Raw genomic sequence first — 23,739 nt, forward strand, 5'->3', positions numbered from 1 at the left:
AAAAATCTACATAATCGTTTCACTGGGATTAACAGTTCTCTGAATTTACTGATATCTTAGCGTGTGGCTGGCAAATTGTTCGCAAATATGCTCAGTCTGTGTAGCCAAAATGTTCAGCTACTGGCCTTAAACCTTGTGCAAATAGAAACAGAAGTTAAACCATTTGCTAAACACAGTTAAAGCCTTTCTGGTGGAAGTCAGAATGTGTGTCGTGAGCAATGTTTTTAAATGAGTTCTGAGTATGAATGTGAATTTGCTCAAAGGTCCGGGCGGTTTAATTTCTTTGTGGGTAAAACTAGTACTTCTTTCATTCACATCAGCATCCGTAATAACTTCAAAATTCTTACATGGATTTGTATTGTTACATTTGAATGACAAACACACCAGCAAATGGTGATCTAGTCATTATCTGCATGCACAGACTTTAGGAGGCAGAAAGGGCCTGTGTTTGCTATGGTTGATGGCATATGCCAGATATTTTAGAAAACTGTCAATGGCATCCTGTACTTTCAGGCTGTGGAGGAAAGATATGACCTGTTTTTGTTCAGAACAGTTAAAATTACACAAAACGCTCCTCCAGAGCAGAACTTTCATTTTACACCTGTCTCTTAGCAACAGGAGGAAGCTGGGCAACCCTCTTCATCTGATTGCGTTTCATTTTTGTCTGATGATTTAACATGAGGAGGCCAAACATGTGACAGCTTATAACACACTGGACAAAATATCCAATCAGTTCAGACACCATGAAGTTTTTCATATTAGTAAATTATCAATCCACATCAGATGCAGAGACTCATTTTCTTGCAACCCACGTCACAGAAAGCAAAGGACATTTCATTTTTTAAAAGCATGGTATTAAAGGGGTCATATGGCGCGAATACGTGTTTTTCTGTGTCTTTGGTGTGTTATAAGTTTCCCATGCATGTATTAGACACGTAAAATTGCAACAATGAAAGTGTCAGAACAAAAGATGTATTCTATCTAAAATCAAACGCTCACCCAGACCTGCCTGAAACGCCTCGTATAACCACACCCCCACAAATCAGTTCGTGGTATGACTTGACCAAGACCGCCCACATGTATATGGCAGTACGGTGGGCATGCCTGTCAGGACAATTGCTTTGGAACCTGATGTTACAAATATGGTAAGAGGCGTTACATTTGCATTCGACCAATCACTGCGCACTGGTTAACTGGCCAATCATAGCACACCTCGCATTTCAGATTATCTTTTTAAAAAATATGCGAGTTTCGGAGAGGCGGGGCAAAGAGGAGATACAAACATGCACGGTATGTGCAAAATACAGCGTTTTTTTAACGTTAAACCGTGTATACACATTGCATTACATCTAAAACAAACGATGATATTCGTTTTAGCCGTATTATGTGACCCCTTTAAATGTAAATACGATCTTTGAATAAACTTTCATAAAAGACCAAACATCTGGCATTTTTATCTGAATAAATCTAAAGGAGGGAAGACACAATGGAAGCATTTCATGTATGTCGTGACGTCGTGTAGAGAGAACCAATGATATATTTCATTTACACACAAATGACAGAGAATAATACATATTTTGCCAATTTCATTGTTACTGATTCTATAAAACATATAATGTGAAATAAAGCGATACTAAATCGCTTAGTTTGTCGTTTTGTTACTACTAGAATAGTTACATGTTTAATTTATTATGCGCCGTGTCCATGTGCTTCGCGATTTCTTAGCTTTTACAAACTTCAACAAGTAACGTTAGGCACCACATATTTGAGAGATTTTTAGTTTTGGAATACCATCATTTTCTCCGGTTCACGACCCCGATGTTAAAAGTAAGTAGCAAAAAAATCCCATTTGGGTGACATCAGAACAGGAGACGAATGAAAACAGTGAGTAAGCGAACGTTGCACCTTGCAATTTCAGAATCTGACTGAATGCTCCAAAACGCACGCTATATTTGGAAACGATTTAAATGCATTTCTATCATGTAGATAATTCAAAGTGCCACAAGTTAAATAGCAATTTGGAGGTTGCCTCATCACAACACAAGCGTTGCTTCTCTATCTAGAAATGAATTAGATATCCACATGTTATTATAGAAACAGCAGAACGATGCACGGAGAAATAGGTGTCGTTTTTATTGTATGCTTTTTTCCACATTGTTGGTGCGCAAGATTGTTTCTTTTTTATATCACCCAGTAGCTTTTTAGTTACAGTGTTGCGTTTGAAGTTTTCTGGCCGCATGCAGTGACTGTTTTGATGAAGTTCTTTAGTTTTCACGACGAGTCAATTATACATGTTTTCGTGTCGATCGATACCGCGTAGTTTATTTCATCAAAACACAAACAAACCATCTTTTCTGAATTATTCCCTTTGTTTTGAAAGTAAATGGGTATTTCACTTACAAAAGTTACATCTGAATTGTCTGATTTAGTTTTGTGAAGTCTAGTTTCATGCAGCGTCTCATTTCGCCTGCTTATTCCATTCACTAAACGTATTTACAATTTGTGATGGAAAAGTACACTCGAGTGTGCACTGCAGCAATAGAGTATGCAAGTACTGTGGTATAACATTTACGAGTGTGCATGGATCTGTACCTGGAAATAGTAGGTCTACTTTTTAAGGATACGCATTTGAACATGCTAGTATGCTTTTGGACACTAATACTAATTTCAAACAATATTGAGGACGGATAGTATGCACATTGTGGTGAAGCGGGTGTTTGTTTTTTGTTTATTAGTCTCTGATGGAATTATGTCTGCTTACATCACCGATAGCAGTATGACATTACAGTTTTATGGACATAGTTTGAATTCCGATTTTTTTTGTTAAACACGCTGCACTTAAGACTGCATGGAAATAAATATATCGGGGAACAGCTTTGTAATAAGACTGCTGTAAAAAACAACTGTTTTGGCAACATATGGCACTTTTAACATGTGTGCGTCCAGATGGTGTAGACGAAAATTCCACACATTGTGTTCAAGTAATATTAAAAGCAAGAGCACAGTTTGTTTTGTGCTTTTTCATAACATCCTGCTGAAATCTAATATATTTTGAAGAGTCTGTACTTGACAACCGTCAGACGTGCTTATAGTAACATCATGGGGAATATTTGGCTTTTTTGAGTTGAAAGACACAGGCTGTGGTATTAAAATGACAACGTTGTGTCAGTGTTTGTTGTTTTCACCAATCGGTCCTATAGCCATATGATGTGAAAATTTAATATGTGATTTTACTAAGAATTCTAAATATATGAAAGCAAGCTGCAGTTGTTGTTATGCATGTTGCACAAACGGCAAACAAGTTTCTCAGGGTTGGATGGTGCAACAGCCTTTTTGTGACATGGCAGCGGTCTCTCTATGAATATTAATTCTTCATGGCTGCTAGGGAACCTTCCTAGACTGCCCAATCATGTAAATAATATTCATATTGTAAGAAGGAATGTGTCGCATGTATACAGTTGTGCCATAGATAAGACAATGAAATGCTGAAACGTTATTACTGTGAGCCCACAATGCAATATAAAATGTTGAATGAAAATACCATGGCACACTTTATGACAAGCGTCTCTCGTGGCCTGGACTTGATAGCGGCAGCCAGTGTTTTTAATCAACCTTCTGTAACATGATGACAAAGCCACAGTGTTTACCATCACCAGAAGAATGACAGAAAAGTCAAAATAAAGAAATCCAGAATTTGTCAGCGGCAGAAGGGAAAGGGGTTGGGGGAGTGTCTGCGTTCAGCTCAAAGCCACTAATCTATGCAAACATTAGCATGCGAGTCATTAGCATGTGGTTAATGAAATGTTTGTGCTCTCTATCTCGCGGGTCCACATCCTCCCGGGTGACAATGCGAGTGAGGGACACAGCATGCCGTAAATCCAAAGCAGATATAAATAACTTGAGATAAGATCCAATTATTTTTCCGCATATTTACAGGCAATGACTTCAGACCCGACCATGATGAGGGTAAACAATTTTTTGGAAATAAATGACAGCCCAAGCTGTGTTTCATCCCTCTTTTGCTGATGAAAATGTCAAATGAGTTTTAGGTCAGTATAAAGAATTGTTTGTTGTTTCATACAAAGCCGAGATCACACTTTGATGCGCGTACAGTGGAAACAAGCATTTTTATTTTATCCTTGGAATCTTTTAGTTCCGACTTGTTAGTTTGTATTCACGGCAAAGGATGTTTTTCTTCTCTAGTAAAAATAGATTAATTTGAGAAGTTCAATTTGTTGTAATAGAATGCATCTTCTATTTGAGAATTTGGTAAAAAAATAAACATAATTAAAATGGCTGTTATGCTTAATTTATGGATTAATATCTACTTCCCAAGTATTCTTCGCTTGTTTTTAAATATACTTTTACTGAAGGACGGAAAAGATTCTGATGAAGACAATGATTTGTTGCCATGACTGTGCTGTACTTTCAGGGCAGAGTTAACATTTAAAGCAGACAGAAAGCCATGACAGATGACATCGTCCGCGGTCTGAAATCTACCCTTGTGTGACCTTGATGTATTTAAGAACTGACAAATGAACTGCTGGAGGCCTTTAAGTCATACGTCTGTCCACACTACGCTTCAACCGCGTCTTATGACAAACAATGTGCACGCTTATTACGCCTTATAATGAATAATCTATGTGTAATTCTGTTTCTTTCATTGTAGAACAAAGCATACTGTATCTACAAAGCGTATTTTCAATAAAACACCGCACTTTCATGTTGGTTTTGACCAGACGAAGCCGATATGAAGATGTAGATTCCATTTTCATCCCGGCTATGTATAAGGTCCCTTGACAGCACCGTAATTAGTCTCTCTATGTCCTTTATTGTGAAGAAATCCTTCAGCAGTGCCGTGGCCCACACAGACGAGAGTTTGAAATCCATAAAAAGACATCTGAGACAGAGACAGACAGCCGCATAAAGGCAACAGAAACCCCGGCTTTTCTGGGCTAATTGGTATTTGTCAGGTGAGCGTCTGTACACGCTTAAAGGGGGCATATGAAACATTGCATTAGTCTTTGAGGTAAACACGCGCTCGAACGACAACAACGGAATTCATTAAGTCACTAATGTGAGGTGGACTGTGGTTGAGATGAAAAGGTGATGCTTTGCTTTATCTGATTCTCTGGTCTTCTAATCACAGTTATTTAGACAACAAGAGCTTTATATGTAACCGAAGACATGAAGATTAACACTATTCAGAGGCATTAATGCAGTTCTACATAAAAAAGTTTTCAATTATCAAAGGTTGCCGTGTGGGTTGTGTGCTTTTCTTAGAGCAAACACGTTCAGGCACACCTGTAGAAAGCAAAATGTACCCTTGAGAACGGAGGTTTTAGATCAGCAAACAGTGCATTACAGATAAATTAACACGGCGGTTCACATCAAAATTGTATTTAATCTAAAAAACGAAAAAACAACAACTCGGGCATCATAGGCTACTTGATGTAATTGCTCAGGTTGTTTTGCTTTTTGGCTTTTTTGTATCATGAACAAACCACACACGTACGGTTATTATAGCTATACAGGCACATTAGTAACTTGCCTAATTGATTGTAAACCCCAGTTATTAATTTATTTCCCAACAGGTCCATATCACAATACACCAGATGTTTTTTTTCCACTGCGTGGCCAATGTTTTCCATTTGGCTGCTCGCGGGATGCTCACTGGAAGACACAGGGTGTCCTAATTACTGCCATCTTAAAAAAGAAAGAGAAAAAGGAAAAAACAACAAGAATTTTACAAAATGAAAGAGGAATGGCACTTCGGTCCCTCTGGGGACAAACTAAACGACGTTTTAAATAACACTTCTGTCGGAGACCTTTTACAGTGACTCATGAAAAATATCAGCAATTTGATTCGGCCTCATAGACCCCGATTTTAGCCGCACCACAATCCCTCTGTTCATTTCAAATGCACCACGGGGAGAGTGCGCCGTGGCGGGGAATACTGATCGCTCGCTTATTTGCTCCGAGGGCACTTTTTGGCACAACACGGCACGTTCGGCGGCATCAGCAACCCTAAACAGCTACCCTTTTGTTTATTGGCATTGGCGTTTCTCTGGTTGCCCAAGTCAAAAATTCGACCAGGTCCCTAAAGAGGAAACATGAAGAAACGCGTTACACGTGCCAGCGTCATGAGCAAAAGCGTACTTTTCTCCCGTTATTTTTGAAGGATGTTCTTGATTATAATGAGCTAACAGTTGAATATAAAGTAAAGTCAGCGTGGATTTATCCCGGCCTTGCTTTCATTTGCCTTTGCTAATTCGCGTAGCACAAAATTAGCCTTTGACTCAGAGCAGCTTTAGGAATTAAATCCCCTGCACACACACAGTGGGATTGTCAGCCGAGCGGGAGAGAAATCATTGACAATTCTTGTCAGGTCGGTAGCGAACACTTGCTTACTGCTGCAGAGAGGAGATTGTGGAAATGAGAGCCCCGGCCCAGAATGGATACAGAATAATTATGCTCCCCCCTCCTTTATTTCTTTGTGTATCTCTTGTGAGCTCACTCATTCCCAGTATGAAACAGACACAATCAAGTCGACTAACTCGACACGCGTACGTTCTCCAAAGTCAGACCCCTGTCCCAAACCCTTTTGTGGTCTTGCTGTTTTGCGTTAATCATAAGGCCTGCACGGTTCGCTTGGTGGCTTTTCTTTTTTTAGCACTTTTTCCCCGTCACATGTAGAGGTTTACGATTTCATCGCATGCAGAGTTGAAAAGCGCGTGAAGCCAGACTCAGCAGAGCTCTCTCTATCACTCTCTCTCTAATCTCCTCTGCTGGCTGTGGACTCCGCCGGTTCATTTGAGTGGATGAGGACATGTACTGGAACTGCTTCGATAGCTGGAGGTTCCTGTGAGGCCTGACTCCGCATGCGACGGAAAGAAAGAAACATCTGCAAGATGTCTATCGTTTTTTGGCAGGCACGTTCGGCATATTTTTTTGTATTCTGTAAAACAATCATTCAAGCCCTGTTGCAGACGAGCTTTAGAGAATAGAAGTGTGCGTCTGTTTGCGGGGATGTTGCTCCGGGGAGCGCTGCTGTCTTTCTTTATGTCATCATTGCTTTTGGTTTTGACTAAATGTTTCCGTTGATTCTGAAATAAATTGTTTTTTAGAGCAGAAACATGTGGATTCTGTTGTCAAATAAATGTCTTTTGTATTAGCTTGTTTTTTATTGACCCTTAAAGGGATAGTTCACCCAGAAATGAAAATTCTGTCATCCTTTACTGACTATCAAGTTTTTACAAATTTGTATACAGTGAGGGAAATAATTATTTGATCCCCTGCTGATTTTGTAAGTTTGCCTGCTTGCAAAGAAATGAAGGGTCTATAATTTTTATGGTAGGTTTATTTTAAAATATTTAAAAAAAATCAGGGGAAAAATGTTATATAAAGGTTATAAATTGATTTGCATTTCAGTCAGTGAAATAAGTATTTGATCCCCGGGCAAAACATAACTTTGTACTTGGTGGAGAAACCCTTGTTGGCAAGCACAGAGGTAAAACATTTCTGATAGTTGGTCACCAGGTTTGCACATAAGTCAGGATACATTTTAGTCCACTCCGCTGTCAATCTTTAAGGTTTCTTGGCTGTCGTTCAGCAAATTGGAGTTTTAGCCTCCTTCACAGATTTTCTATAGGACTAGGGTCTAGAGACTGTCTAAGACATTTAGGGGAAGTTTCCCGGACAGGGTTTAAGGCTAGTCCCAGACTAACTTAAATGTTAGAAGTTTCTTGATCGAAAACAACTTGCAATGACATATCTTAAAATATATCTGTGTGATTGTTTTGTCTCAAGATGACCACCAGTAATGTTTTTTGGTAAATTATGCTTTTAAAAATGACTTAAATATCCTAATATAACTAAGGCCTAGTCCTGCCTTAATCTTACCCCTGTCCGGGAAACTGCCCCTTAATGTGCTTCTCCTTAAGCCACTCTTTGTTTGTCTTGGCAATATGTTTTGGGTCTTTGTCATGTTAAAGGCACATCCACGACCCATCTTCAGTGATCTAGTTAAGGGGAGGAGGTTCTCGTCCAAGATTTTACGGTACAGTGGCCCGTCCCTCAGCCCCTCAATGCGGTGAAGTCATCCTGTACCCATAGCAGAGATAAAAAGCCCTAAAGCAGAATGTTTCCAACACTGTGCTTCTCTGTAGGGATGGTGCTCTTGGGGTCATAGTCAGCATTTCTCTCCCTCCAAACACAGGAGTCCATTTTGGTCTCACATCACTTTCTCCAAACCTTTTCTGAATCATCTTGATGTTCATTGTCTAACTTCAGACGAGCCAGACGGGCCTTCTTGGGCAGGAGGACCTTGCAGGTGCTTCAGGATTTCAATCTATTGTGGCGTAGCGTGTTACCAATGGCTTGCTTGCTAACTGTGGTCCCAACTGTCTTGAAATCATTAACAAGCTTCTTCCGTGTAGTTCTGGGCTGATCTTTAACCTTTCTCATGATCATCTTTACCCCATTGGGGAAATCTTGCTGGAGCTCCACACCCAGGGCATTTGATAGTTATTTAGTATTTCTTCTATTTCCAAATAATCGCTCCAACAGTTGTCTCCTTCTCACCAAGCTTCTGTCTGTTGCCTATTCAAGGTTTGTGCAGGTCTACAATCTTGTCCCTGACATCATTTGAATAATGCTCACAAAATGATCAAGATCACGTCAGTCTGTTTGTTTCTTTTCATTAAGCGTGAGTATTTACGTGAAGGGGATCAAAAGGGCGATGTAGAGCGAGGAAGCCAGCACGCTGAGAAAACAGGATAGTATGATCGGGTTTATTTGCACAATGCATTATGGGGGCCTGGAGAAGGTTAATAGGATTTTATTCACATCAATAGAGCTGATGGAGGGCCACGTGAGCCTCTGTCCTCACATCAAACTCCTGACACGACAGTGACGAAACGCATGAAGGCCCCTCAGGACGTCTGAGTCTCTCTGCATAACAGAGTCAGGGCTCCTGGACGCTCATAATGACCAATGGATGGCCAGTCACAAGTTTCACTGCATTCTGGTTTTCTCTTTTATAAATATCACGGCACGCTATGTTTCGCAGTGGGAATCTGAGTTCTTTTTATGCTCGAGTCATCAAAAAAATTCTTTTAGAAATCTGTTTCTTTAATCCTGCTTGTTTTGCAGTTGTGCAGGATGCTGGTTCATATTAAATCAAAGCAGTTGCTGTTTCTTACATGTCGTAAACTAACTGAATTATAAATCATGGGGTACTTTGCTCTTTAGATCATAATGGCTAAGAATTTTCAGTTTTTGATTTTCATTTCTGTTTCAGCTACACTATAGAAATCTGCTCATTTTTATTGTATGTTTCATGTTTTAGGCTAGTAAAGTCATCAGAACTAAGAAATATCACTAATAGAGATGTGAAAATTATGCAGTGACCTCAAACGTACAAATCAAAAATGTCTTTTATTTTAGCTTCTGGAAAGTAGTCAACATTTATCTAGTGTATTACAGCTCTTAAAACTTTGGTCGTCACGAGGTTCTACCTGGGATGCCCATGCATGCCACTTACTGGCTATTTTTCCTTCACTGTCCTAATTATTGATTTGATTTATTATCCATTTTGTTAATCCGTCTATAGTTTGGAACATATAAAGAATGTTTAGTATAGAGAAATCCTTCCATAAGTTTTTGTTTGCAAATCTCAAAGGCTTTGAATCACAATTAAGGGTCATGAGAAATATTAGTTTTAGACTTTTGACTTTTAGCACCTCGTGTATGAGCGTAAACTACACACTATAAATGCCTTGGAGGGCTGTTGTTTTATTGAAAATATTCTTCCCATTTTGTGGATTATTTCTAGCCCCACACTGGAAAATAAATCCTCGTTTAGGGCTTGCCTTTGACAGGGGGCCAGTGGAGGCCATGGTTGGATCGAAATAAATATGGCACCCCACAAGGCTCTGTAAAGGTTGCTGAATTATCTTTATGAGGAGAACCATCAATGGATTTGATGGCTTCTCACTGGGGCTGTAAGTACCCATCCATTGGGTCATGCAAGTTCTCACACATCCCTCTCTCTCTCTCTCTCTCTCTCACACACACACACACACACACACACACACACACACACACACACACACACACACACACACACACACACACCATAGTAAGAATAGGGGAAGAGAATAAAATGAATGATCAAGTAGCTCCACAGTGCTCTACCCAAACCAGCATGTGGGCGTTTGCACCCCCTCGCCCTCCTGCAGTATTTATGGGAGCCCTGTGTCTTTCTGGCACTTTAATTGGGAGGGAGAGTGGACAGTGGATGAGAAGAGGGCCAAAACCATGTGATTGCTGTCATGCCAGAGGAACACAGCAGCCAGAAAAAGGAGAGTGAGAGAGGGAGAAGCAGAGAAAGGAGAGAAGCATCAAAGCTGGGAAGAGATCCAGATATCTGCTGATTCTGACACTTCTTCAACCAGCTGACGCTTTGCAGTCAGGGCTGTTTTGTTGCCTTGTCACAAAAAATGTGACGCTTCGAGAACGGAATCGTATTCTTGGTTTTGATTGATATATTGTTGTCGTTCTTTTTGTATATTATATATATATTAGTGCTGGGCAACTATTACAATTTTATTCGCATGGCTTTTCTGTGATTAATCGCGATTAATCGCATTGTTAAGCGTAAAATTCAATGATGAATTCAAAAGTAGTGAACTTAAACATTAATGTAATCAAATTAAATATAAAACCAAAGCTATCTGCCACAGGCAGGGCATTAACATTCTGTCTAGTTTGATATAGACTAACAAGTTATGATTATTTATTTTATTGCTTTATACAATTATAAACTATACATAAACAAAGTGTAAAGTGTATTTAAAGCATATCTTTATATCGAAATAAAAAATACTTAAAAAAACTGCGTTAATGCACTGCAAAATAATTGTCGGCTTTAATTAAATAATGCGTTAACGTGATAATAACTTGTTAACTTTCCCAGCCCTAATATATATATATATATATATATATACAGTATATATACATCTTTTTATATATCTTGATTATTGTGACTTGCTATCATTTTTTCGGTAACACTTTAGATTGTAACTAATACAAACTAACAATGAGCAATTGACTTTTTACTCTATTGATCTTTTTAAATGTAAATACAGTTGTTTGTGTTAGTTCTCTGTGCATTAACGTTAGCAGATACAACTTTCAGCCTTTTAAAAAATGTATTATGCTGAAATTAACATGAACTAACAGTAATAAATGCTGTAGAAGTATTTGGTTATTGCTAGTTTATGTTAGCTTAGCTAACACATTAACTAATGTGAAGAAATACAACCGTATTGTAAAGTGTTGCCGGTTTTTCACACATGCATGCGAAACACTGTACTAAAAAAACTTGAGTTTTGTGCTCTGCTAGTCAACGGTGCTGCTATTAAAAAGCAAATATTTCTAGCATAGTAAATGTAATATTTTGTTCATATTTAAAGGTCCAGTGTATGAAATTTTGCGTCATCTGGCGGTGAGGTTGCGAATTTCAACCAACACCTCACTCCACCCCTCCCTTTCGAAGCACTACGGCGGCTGACACAGAACTAAGATGTTGTCACGTTTTCGCTTCTTTCCCAAAGAAGATAACGTATTTACGAAACACGTGGTGTAGAGCAGTTTGTCCATTAAGGGATACTGTAGAAAAAACTGCATAAAGCAGAATTGCAAGAATGTACTTCTGTTTTGTTAAACCATTTGGCAACAGGCTGTTGAGAGCAATACAATAAAAAGTTAACTTCTAAATTATTTTTTGTACAAAATCATCAATAGAATCATTAAAAAACTGGAATTGTAAAGAACAGAATTGACCCAGAATTGTTTCATGTTTTTTTCTGCAATATTTTCCACAAACAGAATCCTTTAACATACAAAACGAAGAGAGATGTTGATATGTCAGTGCTACAACCTCTCTCTCCACCCCGAATGCGTCACACGGCACTTGTTTACTCGCACAAGAGAGGTGGTGATGGAAGCCAGCATCTTTGTCATAAAATTGGCCGTCGACAACCTCTGCAGACCCCCCTCAACCCCATCCACCAGAATTGTAGCTGCTGCTCTAAAGTACTGCTGTCTGTGCACTTGACAAGCGTTCTCCCCTGATCTGACGAAAGCTGTGAAGAGCGGTTCGCTTGTCTCGATTTTAACTGAATCTTGTCTCGCTGGCAGGCCCACCTTTAAAACAGCATGTTTCTCTGAAGCGTGCTATTTTTTGTGGATCTTCAGGGGTTGAGTATTAGAAAGTTGTATTTCTTAAATTATTTCTAAGAGTTTTTCGGCAATTATTCATTTACGCAAGTATCTTTATCAGCTTTGTTTTAGATGTAAAACAATCCTATAGAAGTTAACAGAAACAAATGAGATAATTGCTGACTCGCAGTAAAAGTTTAGAAGCATAAATGCATGTGGATAGTTGGATTGTATGGCATTGGGAGGATGTGATAAGAGTTTGTGCTTAAATATCTGACTTTTGATTTCACACACTTCAATGTCAGAACCAATGCAAACACAAGACTAAGCTCTGAAGCCCTGAGCAAAACATCTCAGTTCTCCTCCGTTTGGCCACTGTTATTTACAATGTGGAGGACAGTGTATTCAACTTCCTGTGTATCTTCATCAGTTGCCATAGCAACCGTGTAAGCATCATCAAGGAGACTCAAATGTAACAGCTGAGAGGAGCTGTGAAAACATAAAATAAACAAAAAATAAATGGATTTTTACAAGTTTTAACTCATTTGAAAACCTTTTTTGTTTTATGCTGCAGTCAGACTTGACTTTGAGCACGCAAAATTCGTTCGGACGGCGGAACGAAAATGGGCGGGAACGATTCCTCCATTTTTGACATTCCTGTACCGAGAGGTCACGCTGTGACATTTTTAATCTTCTATTGGTCTAACGCACTCACGTGATGCAATTTCGAAGGTCAGAGTTCACCAAACCTGAACTTTTGCGAAATGTGAAATATCTTCGGACGGGCTTGCCTTTCCGGTCTGTCGCATTCGCATGCGTATGAATGGAAGTCAATGGAGGGAAAAGTCAAGTGTGACCGCGGCTTTACTATCTTGAGGTCCCCTTGGAAGTTTGAGCCTGGCCCTGTTTAGACAATGCTTTGTATGTCACATCTCAACTGACCAAAACAAAAAACAATTGAATCTAATCTTACACAGCAAAATCACCAGTGTTAAAAAAGGTCAAATTAACACTCACAGTGTTTATATAATCCACACTTTGAGAGTGTGAATTATATATACACTGTGCATGTTAATTTGACCTTTTTTAACACTGGCGATTTTACTGTGTACTATTCACACTGAGACACATTATACCAATGGATTTTAAACCCCACATATGGATGTAGTGTGTGGTTTAGTGCTGTTCATACCACAGAAGAGCAAACAGATTTTTTGTTGCTGCCCTCTGTCTTTCAGAGTTATTCAGCTAAAAATGTGTCTCTGTGCATGTTGAAAGCTTTCACACCATGGTTCTTGTTATCAGGTCATGGACGTAATGTGCGATTTTGAATGAATTCAGCACAACCATTTCAATTTTAGAACATTAGTGTCGTTTCTATAAAGAGAATTATTATTGCACTTCATATCCCAAACATCGATTAATACTAATAGCTTTCATCCTTATTGATTTTGGTCTAATACATCATTTGTTATCATGCTAAAAGCATCGTCGAGGAATGAGTTCATCTGATGTTTGTGATTCACATTCATAACCGACCCTTGGTTCATGTTTTACCATGTTTGTTTTGTTTCACATTCATAACAGACCCTTGGTTCATGTTTTACCATGTTTGTTTTGTTTCACATTCATAACAGACCCTTGGTTCATGTTTTACCATGTTTGTTTTGTTTTCATGTAAGTCAGACCGGTAGACGTGTTGCTCGCAACACAAAGGCCATGGGTTCAATTTGCAGTGAACAGATATTCTATTGTTATAATAATAAACGTGTTGCTTTTCATGTGCAGTTTCTTTGGATAAACAGGTTTCCAAATGTGTTAATGTACTGTACTGTAACTTTGTGTGCAATACTTGTAGTTGCATAATTTAAGAATATACAGTAACTATATTTTTAATGTGTATGTTCACTTCCTTTATAAACAGCTCTCAATCCTCTCTGTCTCTTTCTTTTTTTACAGAAATGGCCCTTACTTTTCCGACATACTGCTTCCCTGTTCCTGTCCACTCCTCCAAGAGAAAGAAACTATTCCACATCCATCCTCGTTTAGTGCGATGTAGAGTCTGTCCATCCCGATCCGACGTGCTAATTCCAGGCACGGGACGGATCAGCGCTCCGCTCCAGCCCGGCAAGCAGAACAGCAAGAGGAAAGTAAGTTGATTGATTATCATTGTATCCGATCACTCCTGGAGAGCCCTCGATAAGGAATCAATTAAGTAACAGAGCTGTGGCTTGAAGATACTGCTGAATGGTGGAAGAGACAAAATGGGACATCGTATCCTTAATTTGCTTCCATTCTGTCTTCAAGCCTGTGGAAGACACAGAAAAAACATTGAGGAAAGATGCAATATTAGCTGAAAGCTACTTTAAGAAACAAGCTTGGAAGATTGCCCCGGGGGGTGAAGTTCTGCAGATTAGAACAATATCCTTATGCATTTATGGAAGCCGAGGAAGAATCATGTAGGCTAACTAGGAAAAGAATCAATGATATTGATTTATTAACATACAGAAAAGATCAAGGCTATACACACGCTACAAGACGGAGGGTGTCACCCAGCACATATTTTAAAGTCTTGTGTGCATCACCCTCTCTGATTATAGTTACGATCTTCAAATTCCATTCGTTCACAAACTCACAAGGGCTGTTTAACGATTAATCGCGATTAATTGCATCCAAAATAAAAGTTTGTATTTACAAAATATACGTTTGTGCACTTTGCAAAATGATTTTTGTGTTATGAACACATATACATGTATATATTTAGGAAAATATAAAAATTAATAGATATTAGGGCTGCTCGATTATGACAAAAATCATAATCACGATTATTTTGGCCAATATTGAGAACACGATTACTTACTAACTTTTGAAACAACATAGAAATGTATTTAAAACTTGGCTTTTAAACTGTGAATTCTGCTGAAAAATAAATGTAAAGAAATAGCACAGCTGAACCACTGTAAATGAAAGCTGTGTGCTGCGCTCCTCGATTATTTTGTTTTTATAATTGTTGAAGGCCAAAATTGACGATTACGATTAATTTTCGATTAATTGCACAGCCCTAGTTTATATATATATAATTTAAATTATATATAAATATTAATATATACTTGCAAATATTTCCTAAATATATACATGTATGTGTATGTGTTTTTAAATACAAAAAAATATGCACAAACATATATTATGTAAACGCAGACTTTTATTCTGGATGCAGCCCTACACTCACGTAGTAACGTGCATATTTTTTTAGCTCAGTTTTATTACCTCTGCACTGATCGGTCGGCCCAGATTCTAAACCATTTCAAGAAGATCACCGTGACGGAACGTTGGAGTTTTGTCGCAGTCCGATTAGCTTCAGTCTTGCAAAGAGCACACACGGCTCGATGGACTCAAATGAAGAGTAGCTAGCAATTTGCGCAGACCCCCGAGCTCTGTAAAGAGCCCCCAGACGGTGGGTGGTCTCTAATTGATGATCTTCATCAGCCCGAACATCTTTAAACATTTGCTTAGATCTCGATTTGCGGTTACCCCAGCGGATCCCCGAACGCGCCGATAGTCAAAGAGTCAATAGCAACCTCCACGTGCGCAAAATGCTAATTACAACAATCCAGCACAAAGTCGCGTGAAAGAAGGAAAAGCGGCGCTCGACGAAGCGGCCCGTCCTCCAGGACTAGTTCTGATAGGTAATTTGGGAGGGCGTATGCATAATTTATTGGCTTTTGGAAGTTAATCCTAATAAATCTTTCCTCGCTCGTTTGACGAGAGCCCATTTTCCAGGCGACTGTAGGAAAGGCCACAGAGTCAGGTTTCCCTGACAGGCATTCATTACGGCCCTCATCTCCGGGGGCCTCGCGAGCAGACGAGGAGCAGATTCATAATGTTGCGGCGTTTTTGTGTAACGATCCGAATCAAAGAAAAGAAAAGACGGGGCGGCGGGGGAAAAGCCAAAAGAAAAGAAATAAAACACACAGTGTGTCAGCGGGGCCATCGGAGAGAACAAAGCGATTCCATTCTTTGTCTATGAGCAAATTAGGGCTTTGCTTCTGTTTGATGTGACTGAAGCTATGCATGTAAATGAACATTATCTTGTGAATACGAATCAAATGATTTACTTAATGAGATATGGAAGAAGTTAGGAATTATTCACTAGGCGGTGTTTGAAAGTGTCCCGACTACTGTAATTTGTGGAACCGCTGGCTTTGCTAATGCGCCTAATGAATCCTGTCAGCTGCTGCTGAGGAGGTCTTTTGTGCTACAATCTTCCATTTAGGCGTTTGTTTCCACGCAGCTCGGGGTTGGCGAGAAGGGGAGAACTTTGACATTGACAGGATCTGCCAGTCTTCATGAATGAAACATGAGTTTTTTAGCAGAGCCGGCTTTTGCATCCGGTATGAATCGAGCACTGGCGCAGATTTAGACCTTGTGTATGAAAAGCTCTGCCCACATTTTTGCGTGGCCCGACGGTCATACTGCCATTCTGACCACACAGATGCATGCAGTCATCAGCTAGCATATAAAAATCTGCTCAAGTCGATGCTGTGACCTCGACGGACAGATCCAGATAAACATCCATCTGCCAGTGTCATGGTCCACAACTGAGATGATTGATTTAATGGTTTCTATGACACGTCTTACATCTGCACTCTTGGCTCAAGGGCGAGCGTGGACAAAGGAGAAATAAAAATGAGATCTTATTTGTGTGTGTTTATCTTGAGACTAGATCATCTTGGCGGTTCCGGGTGTTTACGTCCAGTTGTGCGGAGGAGTTCTTGGTTTCGTTTAAAGTGACAGTCCACCCAAAAATCGAATTCTTCATCTTTATTCACGATTTAGCCATGTCATTCCAAACATGTATTTTTTTGTTCTGCAGAACACAAAAGAAGATATTTTGTAGAATGTTGGCAACCAAACAACATTGGCCCTCATTGACTTTCATTGCATGGACACAAAACCACTGAGACATTTCTCAAAATATCTTGTGTTCTGTTTGTTTTATATACAAGTTGTGTTTCCGTTCATGTTTCTTGTGCAGAAATAAAACACTTATGAGACACTTGTTGATGTACTGTAAGAAAATTCAAGTAGAAGAAAGATAAATAATCTATGGTTTTTGATTGCAAACCGTTTGAGACGTTGTCGAGATCTCTTTTGGAACTCCGGAGATTAGCTCACGTGGGATTTCAAGGGTGCTGTTCTCAAGAGAAACATCAGAGAAGCAGACGAATGTTTATCCACGCATGTGTTCAGTGCCCAACCGTACAAAGCCTGCTGAAGTCTGCTCAAACGGCTTCAATTGTTCTTGAGCGCTGTTTGAGATTCGACGTTCTGTTCCTTAGGGTGCTTTTGTTTTCATGAGCCACGGGGAGCCACATTATCAAATCACACGCCGTACACCGTTTTTGCAAGTTTACACAATATAATAATGGTGCGCGGGCCTCTGTACATCCAGCTCTGCCCGGGAAGACGTTCACACTGAATTTGTGAGGCTTGTGAAAATGACAGTAAGCATGCTTCTTTCTTCTTTTTTCTTTAGCCCTTTCACAGCCATGTGAAGAACGTTCTTCAAAAAAACCAACAAAAAAAATAGCAGAAATCATCTGCAGCAATGTACGCGTGGTGATTCTCATGATTGCATTTTCTAATTATCATTCAAGGCCGTCCTTGAGTTTTAATAGCATTCGGGATATTAATCTTTGATACGGCGCGCCTGTTAAACATCGAGCCGGCATTTCTTTCTTTTTTAAATACTCCTTACCGAAGAACAAAAAGAAAATATCATGCCAGATGTTTAGGACTGCCACTTAATTATCTCACATCGATTAGTGTGATATGAAGTTGTTTATGCATCGCGTAAGAGGGAGGATCTGCGATTCTGCACGGGGAGGAACTCAAAACGTGAGGGAGTCAAGGGAAACGTCTTCTCACTTTTCTATTAAGGGCACCTAATTAGTGTGTATATGTGAATTTAGGCGTATGTGGACAGGCTAGCTGAGGCGTAATGAGGTAATGCTATGTAATTATGAATTAATTGGCGAAAGGGATGGATGAACAATTCTGCACGAGTGACCTCTTGATCTGTGCAACACCATAAAAACATTTGGAGTTCGGCCGGAGGCAGTGGACGGATGACAAAGTTCAGCCAAGAGGATTTTTGTAATTTGCCATCGTGACGGACAGTGATATACCGCTCGAGTCTGCAGCATCAGACTGTTACACGTACACATACACACCACACAGAGGATCGTGATAGCCAGTCTGTGTAATTGCCGTAGTCCTGTCTGCAAGGTACTGCAATATTTCTCCCGAGGTTTATAAAAGCAGTCTGGGGCAGCGTTCTCTTTAGGGAATACATCTGCTGGAGTTCAACTCGGCCTCGTTCGCTCACGCTATCTGGATCCAAACATTCTGGCGCTCTCTCTCTCTCGCTCGCTCCCTAGTACATTCCCCCCAAGACCATATCAGACACGGATCATTTAGGGAATCTGGGTTATTTCTGTCCACACCTGACTGTGTTCTGATGGATGTCTGGAGCCATATGTGGGGTACAGCAGCTCGTGTCTGTGCATCTGTTTGACTTATTATTGCTGGAGGAAAGTTTTTCCTGCTTCTGTTTTATGTAGGGATGCACGATAAATTATCGGCCATATCGGTATCGGCCGATAAATGGTCATTTTTAGTGTTATCGGTATCGGTCGATAATCAGATTTAGGCCGATATATTTTAGCCGATAAATTATGAATCATTTCCTCTGGTTGAACCACTTCAGCCGCACACTGCTCAAAATCCAGTACAGTAATGTCTTTCTGTCGTGATCATTCACTTACTGTTATTAGCAAAACATTATTGATGTAGTATGTAGATATTTATGAATTTGTAAATCATAGGAACCAACACATATTGTTTGAATCAGACTGCTGTCTGAATGCTTTCTGTCTTGAGACCTGTTGGACTTGTGGCTATTGAGAAACACCTTTCTGGGTCGCTCTTTCATTTGTTTATTGGATAGACATTATACCAGAAAAGTTTAAAAGTTAAAGAATCTTTAATTAAAAGAAAAGTAGGCTTGGTACATGATTTTCAGGAGAAAAATAGAATGTTCAGTCTCAGAAAATGTTCAATTAATATTTAGGTGCTGTATATCGGCCAATATATCGGTTATCGACTTCCAATGTTCAAGAATTATCGTTTATCGTTATCGGCCAAAATTTACATATCGGTGCATCCCTAATTTTATGTGACCTTAAACGGAGGGGCATTGAAGGATGGAGACTTCATAAGGAGAGATCTTCAGTTTGAGTTCTGGTATATGAAACACTTAATAATATGTCAATTGCGTACAGTTGAAAGATTGAAACATTGTCCCTGGACCGTCTGATATCGGACAGTTATACACAATCATTTGACAGCATTCGGCTGCTCTGTAACGGTTTGAGATACCAAAACTCAAGTTTCTAGCATTGACGATCTCCACTTATGAATGAAGTCTACATGCTTTAATGCCCCATTTCTCGACTATTCAAGGTGACAACAGAGGCAGAAAAAATGTTCCTCCAGCAACATAAAATAAAACATCAATGTGCATTACATCGAGAAAACGTGCAATAAAACCATGTATTGTCTTTATTTGATTGATTCATCTGCTACTATTATAAGTAGTTGTATATAATGTATGTAAAGCTGTTTTGCAACAATGAAAACGGTCAAATTGAATTGTAAGGGTTAGCTGCTTTGCAAGTTATTATCTGGTGTAGTCAGATAAGGATGGATGTACAGTTTGTTTTTGAGATGTATTTTGACAATCCTATTCATCACGAGATAATAATAAATATGCGCCCGGGCTTGTAAGTGGTATGTGTGTGCGGACACGTGTAGATGTGTGTGTATGTGGAAGTACATTTATCAGGGTCTAAAATGGTTCCAGACCATTCGGCTTCATAGCTGCTTAGCATTGAATTTCGTGCCACTTGGTGGAGCTAACTCCCTCTCAGAGAATACAGTCAAAGTCTCTCGCTCTCGCTCTCTTTCTGCCTCGATCTCTCTCCTCTTTGACTCTTCTGTTTGCGTCTTCTTAATGTAAAGCCTGTATTTTTGTGCAAAATTCTTTTTTTTTTAGGTAAGTTTTAAATACGGTATAGACATTATAGGTTGTTTTACTTGAAAACAGTGCACCGGTATGAATGATGTGTGAGGATATGACCTAGGAAGTTGCCTTTGATCAACAGTTAATGTAACAATAAAACAAGAAGTGTAACAATGTGACATGCGACAACATTAACGTTTTTAAATACCGTCTAAAATCCAGTTTCATTTTTTTACCTAGAGTAAGCTTTTGTATTGTTTCTCCATCATAGAGATTGATGGACATTTCATTAAAGTCAATCAATAGGTATTTTGCCTAAAATTCCTCAGGATCAATGAAAATATCCCCGAATAAGACAGCTGTTGTCATTATAAAATGAACGTGTCTAGCTCAGATAATCTGGAATTGGATCTGATGATAAATTGAGTTATGTCTTTTGACGTTTGGTCTTTTGTCTGAAACCCCAGGGGAGTCATGAGGTTTCTGGAGTAAGCAAAGGTCTCCATTTGCTCTCTATTGAATCTCACTGCCATCTTGAATAAACAAAACTATTTTCAAGAAATCTTATGTTATTTATCTTATATGTGCACTCTGTCCAAAACTCCCTGATTTAAAGAACTGGATCAGTGATGTATAAAAGCTCAGTGTCTGTAACATACGACTGTAAATCTAGTTTATCTAGACATTCGTCTTCAGCGTGTGCCCGTAAGTGTGTGTTGTCAGTGATGGATCCTCGGTGCTCGCAGGCTCCTGCGTGTGTTTCCAAGTGAATCGCTTTGCATCGAGAGAGACGTTATAACTGCAGCTAATTTACAAAAGGCCATTATATGCTGAGGAAATGCAACATGCACTTCAGAGGTTAAATTGTGTTGGACAATAATGATTGCTCACTAATGACCTCCAATACAGAGATTCACTTTATCAGACGTATCAGACTCTCTCTCTCTCTCTGTTTGTGAAAGAGCGAGCGAGTGATTAGGGAAGGAGATGTGGGGCAGACTCATGCGGTGCGTCCAATTCAATACATATTTATGAAAGATTTCAGCATCTCTCACTGTCTTTAACCCCCAAACACACACACACACGCAGTTTATCTCTGCTAGCCTGTAAAAAAATCTGACAAATAACACGCAGGTCAAGGTGATAATCTTCTTTCAGAATCAAGCAAAGCATTTGTATAATTGGAGAATTCATATCAGAGTGATTTAAAAGAAATTACAGCAAAGCAGTTCCAACAGCCCGCATGAAGTTGTATTTGCATTTCGTTGTTTACCTTTCAAACGTTTATTTTTTGCAGAAATTAAGGATTTTAGGATTTTTATCTCTCACCAAAACAACAGTTACGGTTTCAATAAGAATCTTTGTCATATGCAAACATCTATATGTGCCATATTGTAAACTCTAAATTTTTCAATTTTAATTACTTTTTACTTTACTCTTTATAGTGCTATAGAATGCCTCACATCAAGCATTTCAATGTACAAACTGTGTCGGACATCATTTTACATAAAACAAATACTTTCGCCCCCATTCAGAAAGCCCAAAATAGTCATGATTTGAAAGCAGAAACGAAGCACCTCTGAATCTGACTTCTCACGGGAGAAACCATGACTTTTCATGTCTCCACTAACCCAAGATCCATTAAATTCGCAACAGCTCAAGAAACACCTACTGTAAAACTTCAACCACGATGCTCTCTCAATTCATCTCTTTATTTAAAACACTTTGCCGATTCTCAATACAGCCTGTTCAAAAGGTCCTTGAAAGCGAAAAGCAAGAAACCGAACCATCTTATGTGCGTTTTAGTTTCCAGACGCATTAAGAGCTTCTGCCTTCAGGCACCTGCGAGAAGAAACTAACAAACCATCTACTCACACTCTTTTCATCCCTCTTCTGCGGTTTGACGCGTCTTTCTCGATTGTTTTAAATCCGACTCAGCCGCACTTTAATCAAATATTTCCCCCGGTGTAAAAGGATCTCCACGGCAACCGCTCCGCGGGGGACATCTGTTTTAATGATAACCTTTAGATTCGGCGTGCGAGAGGGAACATTTACGTAGATGACTGCTCTCTTTCCCGACTCTCCTCATCCGTCTGAAAGAGAGTGGAGGACCGACGGCGCGCAAGAGCAACAGAGCCAGAGAGGGAGGGACGGAGAGAGAGTGCGCGAGCGAGCGAGCGAGAGAGAGAGAGAGAGAGTTCTACCTTCCTTTTCTATATCCCATTGTTTTCTGCTGTGTTTTTGGGTACAGTTTTAGATCGTAAGCTCTACGCTTGTCACCTTCTCTCTGTTTCAGAATGAAGATTGTCCCAGGGCTTACAGCGGGTGTAAGGGTGTGCGCGAAAGAGTGACGCCTTTGATATCTGTTTCTCATTTCACCCCCTGCTTGCTCTGTCCTCTTTGCTTCTTATTTCTTTTTCTTTATCATTTCTCATTATATTGTTCTAGTTTTTATTATTATTATTATTATTATTTTTCTCTTCATCTCTCTCTCTTTCGCATGTCTTTTCTTTGAGTGTCAGGGTGATTGTGACAGAAGGATTGAGCCCATGATTGGCTGCCACTCCATCGTCGCCGATGAAAGACAGCGGGGAAGGAAGGGTAAAACGAGAAAGAGAGAGAGAAAGAGAGGCTTTACTCCCCTGGAGCTGCGGTTTTGACTTAGCTTGCCATAGACCGCTGGGGTGGGGAGTTTAGAAAGAGACACCGCCAAGCAGAGAGAGAGAGAGAGATAGAGAGAGAGAGACAAAAGGAAAGCAAAAAGGAAGAGGTCAAGGAGATGAGGGCCACAGACATTAGACCGTAGGCAATAGATGGCAGTAGCGGTCCATTACTAATGGACGTCGCGTGATGGATGGACTCATCGATGCTAACTGTCCAAAGCGATCCAAGCTTGATCTAATCAGGGTTCAATGACAGCGGAATGAAGGAGAAAGAGCCCATAATAAGTAAATCAACACCGGGAGAGAGAGGTAGGAGGTGGGGTGGATGATGTCCAGGCACTCTGCAGGAGTCTATCATTACTTGCGCTCTTCTTCGCTCCATATCGGTCCATCATCTCATCGTAGACCATGCCAATGGAGGAAAGTGATGGAGTTTTCTAATGGGCCAAAGAAAAATGGAGACGACTTGACTGTTACAGGAAGTTAAGGGAGTGATAGACTGATAGATCAGCTTGAAATGTTTAATGTGACAGTTTTTAAGAAGTGTTGGTCCCTCTTTGTATCCGCTTCAAAATGCACATTTTTTCACAGTTTTTGGAGTAAATATGAGGTTAATTTAAGCTTATTAATAATTAAAAAAAAACTTAGCTCTGTATACTGTGGTAGGCTATATGACACCAGTTTTATTGCACTTATACTTTTTGTTGTCCTCATGTTGTTCTAATTGCTTCCATTGTTTACCTCATTTGTAAGTCGCTTTGGATAAAA

At 39.6% G+C, this 23,739-nt stretch overlaps 1 protein-coding gene across 1 annotated transcript in view; it reads right to left on the reverse strand.

Annotated features, from left to right (window-relative positions):
• LOC130569254 (cadherin-10) overlaps nt 1–22,459 on the reverse strand; it is a 42,398-nt gene extending 19,939 nt beyond the window's left edge. The window contains exons 1-2 of the mRNA XM_057358775.1: nt 22,184–22,459; nt 14,198–14,533 (exon numbers count right to left, since the gene is read on the reverse strand). Of these exons, the coding sequence (XP_057214758.1) occupies nt 14,198–14,395 (198 nt within the window). The 5' untranslated portion in view covers nt 14,396–14,533; nt 22,184–22,459. The remainder of the gene's footprint in view (nt 1–14,197; nt 14,534–22,183) is intronic.
• Nucleotides 22,460–23,739: the final 1,280 nt, after the last annotated feature.

The sequence above is a fragment of the Triplophysa rosa genome, linkage group LG18 (assembly GCF_024868665.1).
Source record: "Triplophysa rosa linkage group LG18, Trosa_1v2, whole genome shotgun sequence".
NCBI classification, from domain to species: Eukaryota; Metazoa; Chordata; class Actinopteri; order Cypriniformes; family Nemacheilidae; genus Triplophysa; species Triplophysa rosa.